The sequence below is a fragment of the Copadichromis virginalis genome, linkage group LG18, assembly GCF_057382275.1.
Source record: "Copadichromis virginalis isolate Kocher_CV1m ecotype Utaka linkage group LG18, C_Virginalis_male_GT1.1, whole genome shotgun sequence".
In the NCBI taxonomy this organism is placed as follows: domain Eukaryota; kingdom Metazoa; phylum Chordata; class Actinopteri; order Cichliformes; family Cichlidae; genus Copadichromis; species Copadichromis virginalis.
In genome coordinates, this window is record NC_140635.1 from 9,134,489 (window position 1) to 9,147,028 (window position 12,540).

Below are 12,540 nucleotides of genomic sequence, written 5' to 3' on the forward strand. Positions count from 1 at the left end.
GGAAAAGGAAACTCCATCCACAGGTGGACCCACAAGGAAGCGTCACAGAAGAATGAAAGGGACAGAAGGACTGAGAGAGAGTGAGTGAGAGGGAAAAAAACAGGGAAAATCCCAAAAAGTTATTGTTAGAGGCCAAAAACCAGGGGTATTAATATCCAGGTAAAATACCCCAGCTTGCTCCAGATCCTTTAAATCACCTTCAATTAATTCAGTGAGATTTTTTAGGTGTAACTGATTTTGCAGAAATGGAAATGTTTTCCAAATTCAATGTTTTTTAATGTGACATAAACAAAAGTACAAATGTTGGACTAGAGTAGGATTAACCTCTTCAAATCTTATGTTATTTAGTTCCATTTAGTTTGATTAAATCTTCTTTAAATAGCACCAAAACAATACAATTATTCAGCAAAGAATTCAACCCCAGCAGTTTTTATGGGTTGTTTTGAGTTAACTCTAGTATTCAGTGAGGTTTCACGGAGTCCTGAAAACTTCACCCCTGATAAAGTCTTTTGGAGCATCATGACCTGCCTCCTGTCTGTTTTGGCTCCACAATGGGCCACAACAAACAGCTCACCATTAACAACAGAAAGTTAATGTCAAGTGGACATTGGATAGTGTTCAGAACCCAGCCTTAACTTCTCTGATCACCTATTCTGCTTGTCTCTAAAGCCTGTATGTTTTATACCTTGTACTTGTGAAATACTTTTAACATCTCAGTTACAGTTCTGGTATCTGCTGGTATCTGCATGCAGTTTAAATTTGAATGGCTATACACAAATGAATTAATCATCATTTACTCATAAACACAGAAGCATAAAGTCAATCTCAAGTTCCCACAGAACATACATCCCTTAGTGCAGGTATAATGCCTTTCAAAGGCCAGAAGCTGACGTGAGCTCCACTGAGCTGAAATGACAGAAAGGGAGCAGTCAGATACAGAAACACAAAGAACAGGAGAGATAGAGAAGGAGCTTTTCAACAATGCTGCTTAATAAATCAAACAGGCAGATGAAGGTTCTGCAGTCTTCATGAACTCCCTGCACTGTAGCAAGCATGTTATCTCCCATCTCAGAGGTGAAAAATGAGGTTGAGGTAGGTACTAGTACGTCAGGTTTTGTTCCCCGCTTCCCATTTCTTGTTTAAATTCCTCTTCCGCTCTGCCAAAGTTGCTTTGAGGTGATTAGTTTGGTTGAGTTTTATGGTGAGTTATTATATTTTTTCAAGACTTTAGTGTAATGTTGCCCAAAACTCTGTTCACTTAACAGTAATCTCCAACACTCGGTCTTCCTCCCACAGTCCAGCACCATGCAGGTTGGGATAGATGATGCTCTAAATTCGTTGTAGATGTGATTCTGTTTCTTTCTGTGTGGGAGCACTAGCCAGAGCACGACTGTTTATTTAGAGGCTTATACTGCCATCTTGTGGCAGTAGTGAAGACTGACAGGCTCACTTGTTTCATTCATATAGTACCATTTCACAATAGTTCATCCCAAACTATCTTATAATGGGAGGCAAAGACTGCGTAATATTAAAGAGGAAACACCAAGTTCACAATCCCCTATTAGCAGAACTTCCTTTTCTGGAGGGTCGTCTGGTAGAACAAGGACTAAGAGAGACACAGGCGTGTTCCACTGGTTTGGGAGTTCATTGAGAAACCATGAACAACAAACACAAGACCAAATTTGTTGCCTTTGAATACACGTCTATTGTAACAGTTGCAACAACAATTTTAAGGAAAAACAAAATTCAGTTAACATTAGCTTGTTATAGGCACCAGTCTGTCTAGTTTGCTGTGTGAAGATGGGATGTGTCAGTATGCCTCAAGGTAATTTGTGAGCCACAGATGCCAGTTTATGATAAATCACAATCTTTCATTACATTAAATAATACATCAGAAATCAACACTTAAGAACATTTATTCTAGAGTTAAACGGCAGTCAATACGTCTTGTCTTTTTGGTTTTGATGAATTAATAAGTTGACTTTAGAGTGTCCAGCAGCAAAAGTAACTTTAATTTTAATAGATATTTTAATAGACATGAGACAAAGTCTGCAGCAACATCACCCTGTGACAACTGGATCGTCTCGCAACATCAAAGTACCTCAGTGTGACAGAAGGACTGAATCTACATCGTGTCAAGAATTCAGGATACGCTTTTTAAGTTTTATACAAATAAACCTTTTTCAAATTTTACCAACTTTAATGATGAAAACAGAAAACTTACAAGCATTTACATGACACTATGGAGTATTAACACAAAATTATAGCTATACCTTGAGGGTAAGGAGGATCCCGTTCTACCTGTTGTGATAAATTACAGACTTTAAATGTTTAAAATAGTGAATCATTAATCAACACATTTAACAGGTCAGACATGATTATCACAGTTTTATGGCAGTCGTGACTTTAATTTTTGTTATTCATTGTCTAGTTTGAAACTAGAACTTGGCCCTATTCTGTGCAGCATCAGAGCTCAGATGATTTCTGAGGAAATCTTGGATCTTCTTCCACATGTGGACCTCAGCTGCTGCGTGGGACTTGGGCTCACCTCCCCACAAGGCTGGCTTGCCTAAAACCCCATGGAAGCTGGAAGGGCAGTAGGGTCCATAAGGTGGCTCTAAGTAGTGTCCAGCTCCAGGGTATGACACACTCTCAAACTTCTCCTTCCCGTGACGCTTCAGTCTCTCCACCATCTCATCCACGTAAGCCTTGCTGTCCCATTGAAGGTCATCCTCAGAGGCCACAAAGAGGAAATGTCCTTTGGCTCGTTCAATGGGAATCAGGCTGCCCTTGTTCTCCTCCGCCAGAGGATTGTTTAAAGCGTATTTGGTGTTGAAGGCCCCTGACTCAGTGGGAATCACTTTCTTTAAATCAAACATTAATGCAGAATGTATTTGTCTTTTCTTATAGTAGAGAGGGAAAACTACATTGGCAGAGCAGCCATTGATCCACACTGTGGCCTCAACATCTGGTAGGTAAGAAGCAACTGATAAGGCAAGATCTCCACTTTTGGAAAGGGATATTACACCAACTTTTTTACTGGAACCCTGTGGAAAAACATGTCAATGAACAGCCATCAAAGTTGTCTTCAACAACTATGAGTCTTCCAGAATAAATTAACTCACCTTAGTTAGTTTTTTTAGAAACTCGACAGCTTCTTCCAAATAATCCAGGTGGATCTCCTTAATGTTTTTAGGCAGGTCATCGTGGCCATACAGGGCAACAGTCAGAACCAAAAATCCTCTGCTGGCCAACAGAGAGGCTCTTTTCTCTGACAGACCTCCACCAAAAGTGTACAAATCTAACACAGCTGGGAAGGGACCCCTGCCTGGAATGAAACATACATGCAAAGCAAGCATATTTTTGTATGGAGCTAAAATTATGAGTAACTGTAACTAGGACATTTTCAAGTATGTACTTTTTTTCCTAAATGATGCTGACAAACCTGGAGGAGTAAACAGGACTCCTCGAATGTTCCCCTCTTTGATGGGGACCCGAATGACCCCATCTCCCATTAGAATCCTCTCATTAGTCGCCTCTGCCAGAATCCGGCCCTCACCTGCCTCCTCGTGCACTGAGAACTTTACCATGGATGGATTAAGGGCATTTGTCTTCTGAAGTCTTTTATGCAAAGAGTCCGGTGTCATTGACCAAAGCAGACCCATCGGTTCAACCCCAACGTAGCTCCCACTGAGTGAGGGGTCTCTCTTCAAGTCAATCTCCCCGTTGCCATTGGCTCTGTAGGTGGCCGCAGAGCTGAACACAGTTCCCTTGTCGTCGGTTGAGCTGGCTCTCAGGGAGACCACCTGCCTCGACCTCAGCCCGGCCACCTTCACCTGAATAGGCTCATCAAACAGACACCTGGCACTCGGGAGCAGCCTCAGCCTGATTTGGGAAGCCATGTCTTCAGCAACTTTCCTTTAAGTTACACGTTTAGACTTTGCCCTATAGAAAAATAAACAAAATAGTGCTACTGCACACGTTATTTTTATTACTCTAAGAGGTGCTGTGAACTTTAGCCTTTTAGAGTACACACTGGCCTTGTGGTAAAGTTAAAGAGTCCTATTGTATTTCACTCCAACTCTAGCATCCAAAGTGGATGTAAACGACGATGTGATATACGTCTTCCAGCTTTGTTTGGCTCAACAGAACTGTCAAGTTTCAAGGGTCCTGTGCGCTTTTATTTTGATGCCTTCCTTCCTACTTCCCTAACCCTCTCAGACCTGCAGTAACAGAACTACAGAAGCATTAGCGCTAGCTAAAAATCTTTTCTTCCCCCCACCAAGGGTAAAAGAGCAGGAAATATTTTTACATTTCTGTAAAAGCCTGAAGCCTCACCACCTAGACTTTTGTCGAGGATCAAGGGAAGACAGAGTACAAGAAAAGCTTCGTAGACTTTGGCTTCACTAACTAGTACATTTAAGCATTAAACATACGACTTAAGCCTGAAAACAAAAGCTTTACCTGACGCTTAACCCTCCAAATGTGGAGGCATACTGTTAGATTTGTGTTCTCATGAGTAAATATATTAATTTATTTTATGTTGTGAAAGAAGTTTTCTGATTGTCATTTTATTTTGAAAAGGATTTTATTTTGGTGATTATAGACTACTTCACTTCCTGTTCCTGTTGTTCCGAAGCGCGAACTGCTGAAGTAATGTATGGTTTTCCCCTCCTGTGTTGTTAACAATAAAAGAAACGGGAAAAGTAATCAACCACCAAGTGTGTGCATTATTAAGAGAACATGGCCGAAGAAGAAGAAAACTCTTCGAGCTCAACAGGTTATGGGCCCAGGCGTGACACAACAGGAGGAAGATGGCAGAGGTTAGTGTTCAACGGAGACGAAAACAGTTACGAACTTTGGGAGGCAAAGTTTCTCGGCCACATGCGGATCATTGGTCTAAAGGACACTATATTATCAGCCACTAACCCAGATGCAGAGAAGAACGCTGAATGCTACGCTGAACTGATACAGTTTCTTGATGATAAAAGCCTTTCACTGGTAATGAGAGATGCGACTGACGATGGAAGAAAAGCTTTAAAAATACTACGTGACCACTACGATAGTAAAGGCAAGCCCAGAATCATCGCACTGTACACAGAGCTGACGTCTTTACAGAAGAAACCAGATGAGACAGTGACAGATTATATTATCCGGGCTGAAAAAGCAGTGACCTCCCTAAGAAATGCAAAAGAAGTCATCAGTGATGGACTTATTATTGCTATGATTCTAAAGGGGCTTCCTGAAGCTTACAAGCCATTTGCTATTCACACAACTCAAAGCAGTGAAGATTTAACATTCACACAGTTCAAAAGCAACCTACGAAGTTATGAGGAAACCGAGAAATTCGACAACAAAGTAAAAGCGGATAATGTGATGAAGGTTGATTTAACATCAATCACCTGCCATGGATGTGGAAACCGAGGACATTTTGTAAAAGATTGTCGCCAAAAGGGAACACCTAAGTGGTGTAGCTACCATAGAAGCTCGACACACAGTGATGAGACATGTAGAAGAAAAACCAAATACAGAGATGATGCGAAACTAACTGTAGTAAAACAAGAGGACAAGAAAGAAGAGCAGACTTTTGTATTTAAAGTTAGTCAAAGACTTCTGCCTACTGACATAATAAGAGAAGGACTAATGGTGGACTGTGGTGCTACTTCACACATCATTACAGAGAAGAACAAGTTCATAAAGTTTGATGAGACTTTTGATCCTGAGAAACACTACATGGAGCTCGCTGATGGATCCAGGACAAACAACGTCGCACTCAAGAGGGGAGATGCCAACGTCTCTCTACGGGACATACAAGGACACTGTACCACCATCACACTGAGAGACGCCCTGTTCATCCCATCCTACCCTCAGAGCATATTTTCAGTGAAGGCAGCTACAAACTATGGAGCACAGGTGATCTTCAAGAAGGGACAGAATGAACTGGTGAACAAAGATGGGACAGTCTTCTCCATCGAAGAATACAACAGACTCTACTATTTGAAAACGGTAAACAATGAAACATCATACAATGACATGATGTCCTGTGATACTGTTAATCTGGCTTGTGATGTGAAAACATGGCACGAAATTTTAGGACATTGTAATGTTAGTGATGTGTTAAAGCTACCCGATGTTGTAGATGGCATGAAAATCACAGGCAGTGGCATGTTAGATTGTAATGTGTGTACAGAAGGGAAATTCACTAACAACAGAAACAGACAAAGCGACCCAAAAGCGAGTGACCCATTACAGTTGGTGCACACTGATCTAGCGGGCCCCATTGAACCTAGTGGCCAAAGTGGTCATAAATATGCTATATTATTTACAGATGATTTTTCAGGGGCAGTGTCAGTTTACTTTCTAAAACAGAAAAGTGACACCACAGAGGCCACAGCAAAGTTTCTAGCTGACTGTGCACCATACGGCAGTGTTAAGTGCATTAGATCGGATAATGGCACCGAGTTCACAAGCAGTTCCTTCCAGTCTCTTTTAAGGGAAAAGGGTATAAAGCATGAGACATCTGCGCCATATTCTCCCCATCAGAATGGCACAGCTGAGAGGCAATGGAGAACTCTCTTTGAAATGGGGAGGTGTCTTTTACTAGAAAAAGAGCTGCCAAAAGAATTATGGCCTTACGCCATCCAAAATGCAGCACACACCCGCAACAGATGCTACAGTAACAGGACTAAAAGTACACCGTATCAGATGTTAACAGGGAAAAGACCAGATCTCTCAAAACTGTGGATATTTGGGTCAGACTGTTATGCATACATACATGATCACAAGAAACTTGATCCCAGATGTGAAAAAGGGATATTTGTGAACAGGAAGTTATCACTAATCCCTTCACAATAAGAGCCTGAACTGCAAACAAACGCAGAGCTGCTCGGTACCGATTATAGCCCCCCAACCCCCCTTCCCCTCTCTCTCTTCCTCTCCACTGCATGGCTTTGGAAAATGTGAATGCGTGCACAAAATTCAGACTTTTAATTGTATTTTCTTAAGTTTTAAAGCTTTATCTGCAATCATACTACATCAAAGTAATTAAGTAATAGAAAAACAACTAAATTAAAACTGAACAGTTAAACAAAAAATTCAATGTTTTTCATTGTCTACAGTACCTTAGAAATTTCAGTATGTGTTTTTTTATGTAGAAAAAAGGAAACTGCTTGAAGATAATAATAATAATGATGGATTGGATTTATGTAGCGCTTTTCAAGGCACCCAATGCCACTATTCATTCACTCTCGCATTCTCACTGGTGGAGGCAAGCTACGGTTGTAGCCAGCCACAGCTGCCCTGGGGCAGACTGACAGAAGCGAGGCCGCCTACTGGTGTTGGCCCCTCTGGCCAACACCACAGATACGCTTCCCAACCCCCTGAGCCACGGTCGCCGTAATAACAACCTTTTGTTTAATAAATGCTGAAAAGCCTGGGAAATCGCACATTGACTACAATGAGACTACAATATGACTACAATAAGATTATAACACAGTATCCAACATCAGGATTTAAGGGCAGAACCAGAAATAGAAGAAAATTTTAGAAGTACTTACAAGAAGCATTAACAGAAGCTTGCCGGAAAATAAACAAAAAGTTGTTGGAGAGTCCAGGGCTTTTTCCAGAAACCACGTTAAGAAAAGATGCGGAATTTGTTAATCGTGAGATGAGGGAAATTCCACGTTTTGTGTTATACATAGAGGGCTACCTAAATGGCTGGCAGGTTTTCTTCAACACACCTTAAGTTTTTGTTTGACTCCTCCCCTCATGCTGCATCTGTCTGAAACTGTTCCTCATTTCCACATTTATGTAATCATCAAAGCACATAGTGATTTGAAAATTGCAGCTTTTCTGGTATTAAGAGATGACCACCTTACTACTTAGTAACATATTCAATAGAACATGTTGGATTTGTTGGAGGTAGTTACCAGTATGTCAGGTTTTGTTCCCGGCTTCCTGTTTAATTCGTCTTCTTGCCAAAGTTACTTTGAGGTGACTAGCTTTGTTGAGTTTTATGGTCAGTTATAATATTTTTATATATATATATATATTTTTTTTTATAAAACAGGCCCTGGGACAAAGGGGGTAAGGTCAAGAACTGGTCCAGGATCACACAACAAACACTCAATAATAGATCACAGATAAAAGACCACCCCCACAGGACTACTGGTAGTGGCCATGTCCTTTCCCCAACATATATATTCATTTCACCTAGTAATAACCTCCAACAGGTGCTCTCCAGGTACTCTATCTTCCTCCCACAGCGAAGCAACATGAAGTTTGGGATAGATGGTGCTCTAAATTGGTTGTAGATGTGATTCTGTGTCTTTTTGTGCTTTAATATCAGGAATTATTTTGTCTAATTAAATATTGACTGGCAGCTTTTCTGGGGTGTACCCTGCCTCTCTCTAAATGTCGGACAGGATAGGCTCCAGCCCCCTTAATTATTGGGTAAGTGTTAAGTGAATTGGATAAGTGGTTAAGAAAAATTTAGGGATATTTTGGCTGGGGATCGTAAGCATATTTATAAACTGAAGGAGTAAGTTTAATATTAATAATATAAATGTACTACATTTGACAGATGTACAGATAAGAGCTAGAAGCTCCATTAACAGAAAAAGAATTAACCATGTAATATTTCTTATACCAAACAATATAGTGCCTTCATGGAGAAGGATGGAGTAAGTGTTCCTGTGCTAACTGATCCCAAATTGCTCATGGACTTAGCTTTTCTTGTTGATATAACACATGAGCTTAATGTACTGAACAAGAAGTTACAAGGCCAGGGGCAACTTGTCAGTGCTGCCTATGACAACGTGAGAGCATTCTCCACAAAACTTGCGCTCTGGAAAGCTCAGCTCTCTCAGACAAACCTTTGCCATTTCCCAGCATGCAAGGCACTCGTGGATGCAGGCACACCATTCAGTGCTGACAAGTATGTTGATGTCATTTTGAGGCTACAGGAGGAATTTGATCACAGATTTGCTGACTTCAAGACACACAGAGCCACCTTTCAAATTTTTGCGGACCTCTTCTCCTTTGATGTGCAAGATGCCCCTTCTGTGCTTCAAATGGAGCTCATTGAGCTGCAGTGCAACTCTGAACTCAAAGCGAAGTTCAGGGAGGTGAGTGGAAAAGCAGAAAAGCTTGGACAATTTTTGAGAGAATTGAGCCCTAGTTTCCCTCGGCTTTCCCGAATGTTCAAGCGGACCATGTGCCTTTTTGGTAGCACATACTTGTGCGAAAAGCTCTTCTCCACTTTGAACTTCAATAAGTCCAAGTACAGGTCCAGACTTACGGATGATCATCTTCAAGACATACTGAGGGTCGCAACTGCTTCCTCCCTCAGGCCAAATCTGGCTCGGCTATGCGAGAGGAAACCCTGCCAGGTCTCTAGCAGCAAGGAGTAGGCAAGAGAAGCCATGTTCAGAAGAACAGTTCATTTTCTACAGTGTTCCATTCATGTTCAGAAGAAGGTTATAGAACTGTTAATACAGACATTTCAATCTAAATACAGCAGATATAGAAGACTGAAAAAAACACAAGTTCACTGACTAAAAATATCTTATTATTGTTTTATTTATGTAAGATAAGAGAGATAAGATAAGATAGAACTTTATTAATCCCTCGGGTGGGTTCCTCTGGGAAATTCGATTTCCAAAAAAGCACAGCACCGACAGAAGTTACAGAGTTATACACACACACATATATATAAATACAGAGACAATATAAATAAAATATACGAAGGGGATAAATAGAATAAATAGGAATAAAAATAAAAATACAAGTGAATTGCACATTTCAAGTATTGAGTCTATATCAATCTGTATTACAGATTGATTAATTTTCTTATTAATTCTTAATTTGCTTATTTATTTTTCATATTTTGTGTTAAAAAAAAAAATAAAGAGATTTGCGAAGATTGGAATTTTTTAACCATGCCTTTCTTGTGGAAAACCTAATGCGGCCCAGCCTCACCCAGACTCTGCCTCCAGCGGCCCCCAGCTAAATTGAGTTTGAGACCCCTGTTCTTATGCATTTCTGACTAGAGCTTTTTTCGTGTGTCTGACTCTCTTCTGACTACAAATATGTAGGACTGCTTTCTTTCATTTGTGCAAAATCTCTCAAATTAGAAACATCCTGTTTAAGAGTGATGTTGAAAAACTAGTTTATGCATTATTACTTCTAGGCAGAACTACTGTAATTCATTATTATCAGGCTGTCGTAAAAATTCCCTGAAACACCTTCAGGTGACCCAAAATGCTCCAGTAAGAGTACTGACAGGGAAAGAAGGACCATATTTAAGAAAAAAAAATCCAAAACAAAGAAGTGAGAGTTCAGGAGGCTAGCGGCAGAGACACAGCAGTTAAGAGGGCTGACCAGGAGGCTGGCAAAGAAAGACGGAGCAGATCTGGAGGCCGACCATGACCATAAAGATCCTCGGCTGACAAGACTAGAGACCGTTGTCAGTTTATACGTCAAGGACCTCCTCAATCACACTAACACTTCTTCTGTAGAGGAAATAGAGTCTGGGGATGAGGTATATGAGTCTGGGCACTGAGGCAGTCTTTGGTGGGAGGACCCCTAGGGAGGATTTTTATGAGAATCAGCACCCCCAAGTCTGAGGCCATGTTCCTCAGCTAGAAAAAAGTGGAGCGCCCACTCCGAGTTAGGGATGAGTTGCTGACCCAGGTGAAAGAGTTTATGTATCTCAGGGTCTTGTTCACGTATCATGAGAGAGGGGATTCCTTTTTTGATTCCTTTTGTCTGTACATTCATGTCCTTGGTTTCGGTCATCTCTCCTGATCTTGTCATTCTATAGGAATGTATTTAGGTTTAATGAGAGTAAAAGAATATTTAAGCGTTAACATGAAGTGGAAACTTGAACATTTAAGTAGTTGTTCATGCTTTGAAACAGCTAGAAAGAAGAATTAAACTGTCTAATCCAGGGAATAATTGTATTAAACATAAAAAACCTTTAATTTAAATCCATCCATCTAGAATTTACAAGTTTAAGGCTTGGTAATTTAGTAACATCACGTAAGATCATGAGATGAAATCTATTGGGCCGAGCTAACTGCGGTAACGCGTTGACGCCATGCAGCCCCATGCAGCGGGCGACCCGCATTAACTCGCTAACGGAGATTTGCCGAGTTAATGCGGTTATGGCGTTAACGTGATTTTAACGAGACTAACGCTGACAGCACTAGAAAATCTAGAATAGAAAATGAAATTATCATGGTTTTGGTAAGAGAAATTAAAATTACCAAACTGCATGAAACTGAACATTAAAACAAAACGTTAAAGGGAAATTTTCATTTGTATTTTTTTCTTCCACACAGTCTTTTTGGATAGCAAGGATTGGAGTGTGTCAAGGTTAATATATCACATTTATCTATACCAGAGTTGCAAATGTTTAACCGAAAACCAAAGGCACATTCTGTTCTTCTACAAATCCTTACCATATCCAAATTCAAACGTTTGAACTATCGAGCCAAGCGACCCGCAGAAAATAACTGCTAAAGCACTTGCAGAGAAACTGGACAGACTGCAATGTGATAGAAAAGCTAAATTAAATAAAGCTAATCATCTACAAGAGAGTATATGAAAATAATATCTATATTGTAAGTACATCACTAGATATAGATAATAGTATCTATATCTATATGGTTCAAGCCTCAACTAATGATTCTGTTGCTTTGTGTAATGAAGCAAGAACTATTCATGGTTCTTTGATCTGTGTGTTACCAGATGATGAAAATGAAAAGCATGAAACATGGTTTAAAGCAAAAACAATGTGTTATGATGAGTTTATTTATGAAGTGAGTGAATGGTTATCTGGTTGCGAACATTTGCATTTAAAATATTGGTGTTGATGATGGTGTTAATCCAGAGGACAGTGTTTCAAATGTGGCTGGTAAGCCTTCCATCATTAAAAGGTCAACTAGTGGTAAAATAAGGACGATCTGATTTCCTCGTGTCAGCATTGTTCCCACATCATCATAATTAATGTTGTTCCAGGTTCAACATTGCAAGTGACCAATCACCTTCTTGTGACGTAATTCCTTTGCGACTTCGAAATACCCGCCTTCGATTATTTCGAAATACAAGTGAAGAAGCGAAAAACCGCCGCCTGTCCGCCGAATTTGAAGTCAATTCGCCTGTCCGCCGAATTTGAAGTCAATTTAGGATACTTTCCTTTAATAAATGGTAAGCATTATACATATGTTCCTCACTTGGCTTGCTGTTTGTTTGCTAGCGATAGGCTACTTGACGACAGCATTAGCTAACCAGTGTTCTCTAGACCAGCGTTCCCCAACTTTTTGGGTGTTTCGTGGCCCGGGGGTTGGGTCAGGCAAAATTGCAGTAGCTTCCCTGATCATTTTACAAACATAAGTGAAGAGAATCTGGACTAAAAGGCCTAGACTTATGGTTGTGTGCTGAATCTATGAATCAAACTATCACCTGGAAACATAATTAACTGGTCCATAGCTGTGAAACTGGACACGAGTTCTTGATTCTATGGAGATTAACAGTAAT

General features: G+C 40.3%; 1 protein-coding gene across 2 annotated transcripts; it reads right to left on the reverse strand.

Annotated features, from left to right (window-relative positions):
• Positions 1-1,991: 1,991 nt before the first annotated feature.
• LOC146687231 (acyl-coenzyme A thioesterase 5-like) lies at positions 1,992-7,830 on the reverse strand. 2 transcript variants are annotated; one of them, XM_085438087.1, is made up of 4 exons: positions 7,557-7,830; positions 3,446-3,945; positions 3,126-3,328; positions 1,992-3,047 (listed from the first exon to the last, which is right to left on the reverse strand). In XM_085438087.1, exons 2-4 carry the CDS (start codon positions 3,900-3,902, stop codon positions 2,439-2,441), a joined length of 1,269 nt encoding a protein of 422 aa, XP_085294213.1. In that variant the 5' UTR covers positions 3,903-3,945; positions 7,557-7,830; the 3' UTR covers positions 1,992-2,438. The 2 variants fall into 2 exon arrangements, with proteins under 2 accessions (XP_085294213.1, XP_085294214.1); XM_085438088.1 differs by lacking the exon at positions 7,557-7,830 and adding an exon at positions 4,465-4,482.
• Between the last annotated feature and the right edge of the window lie 4,710 nt (positions 7,831-12,540).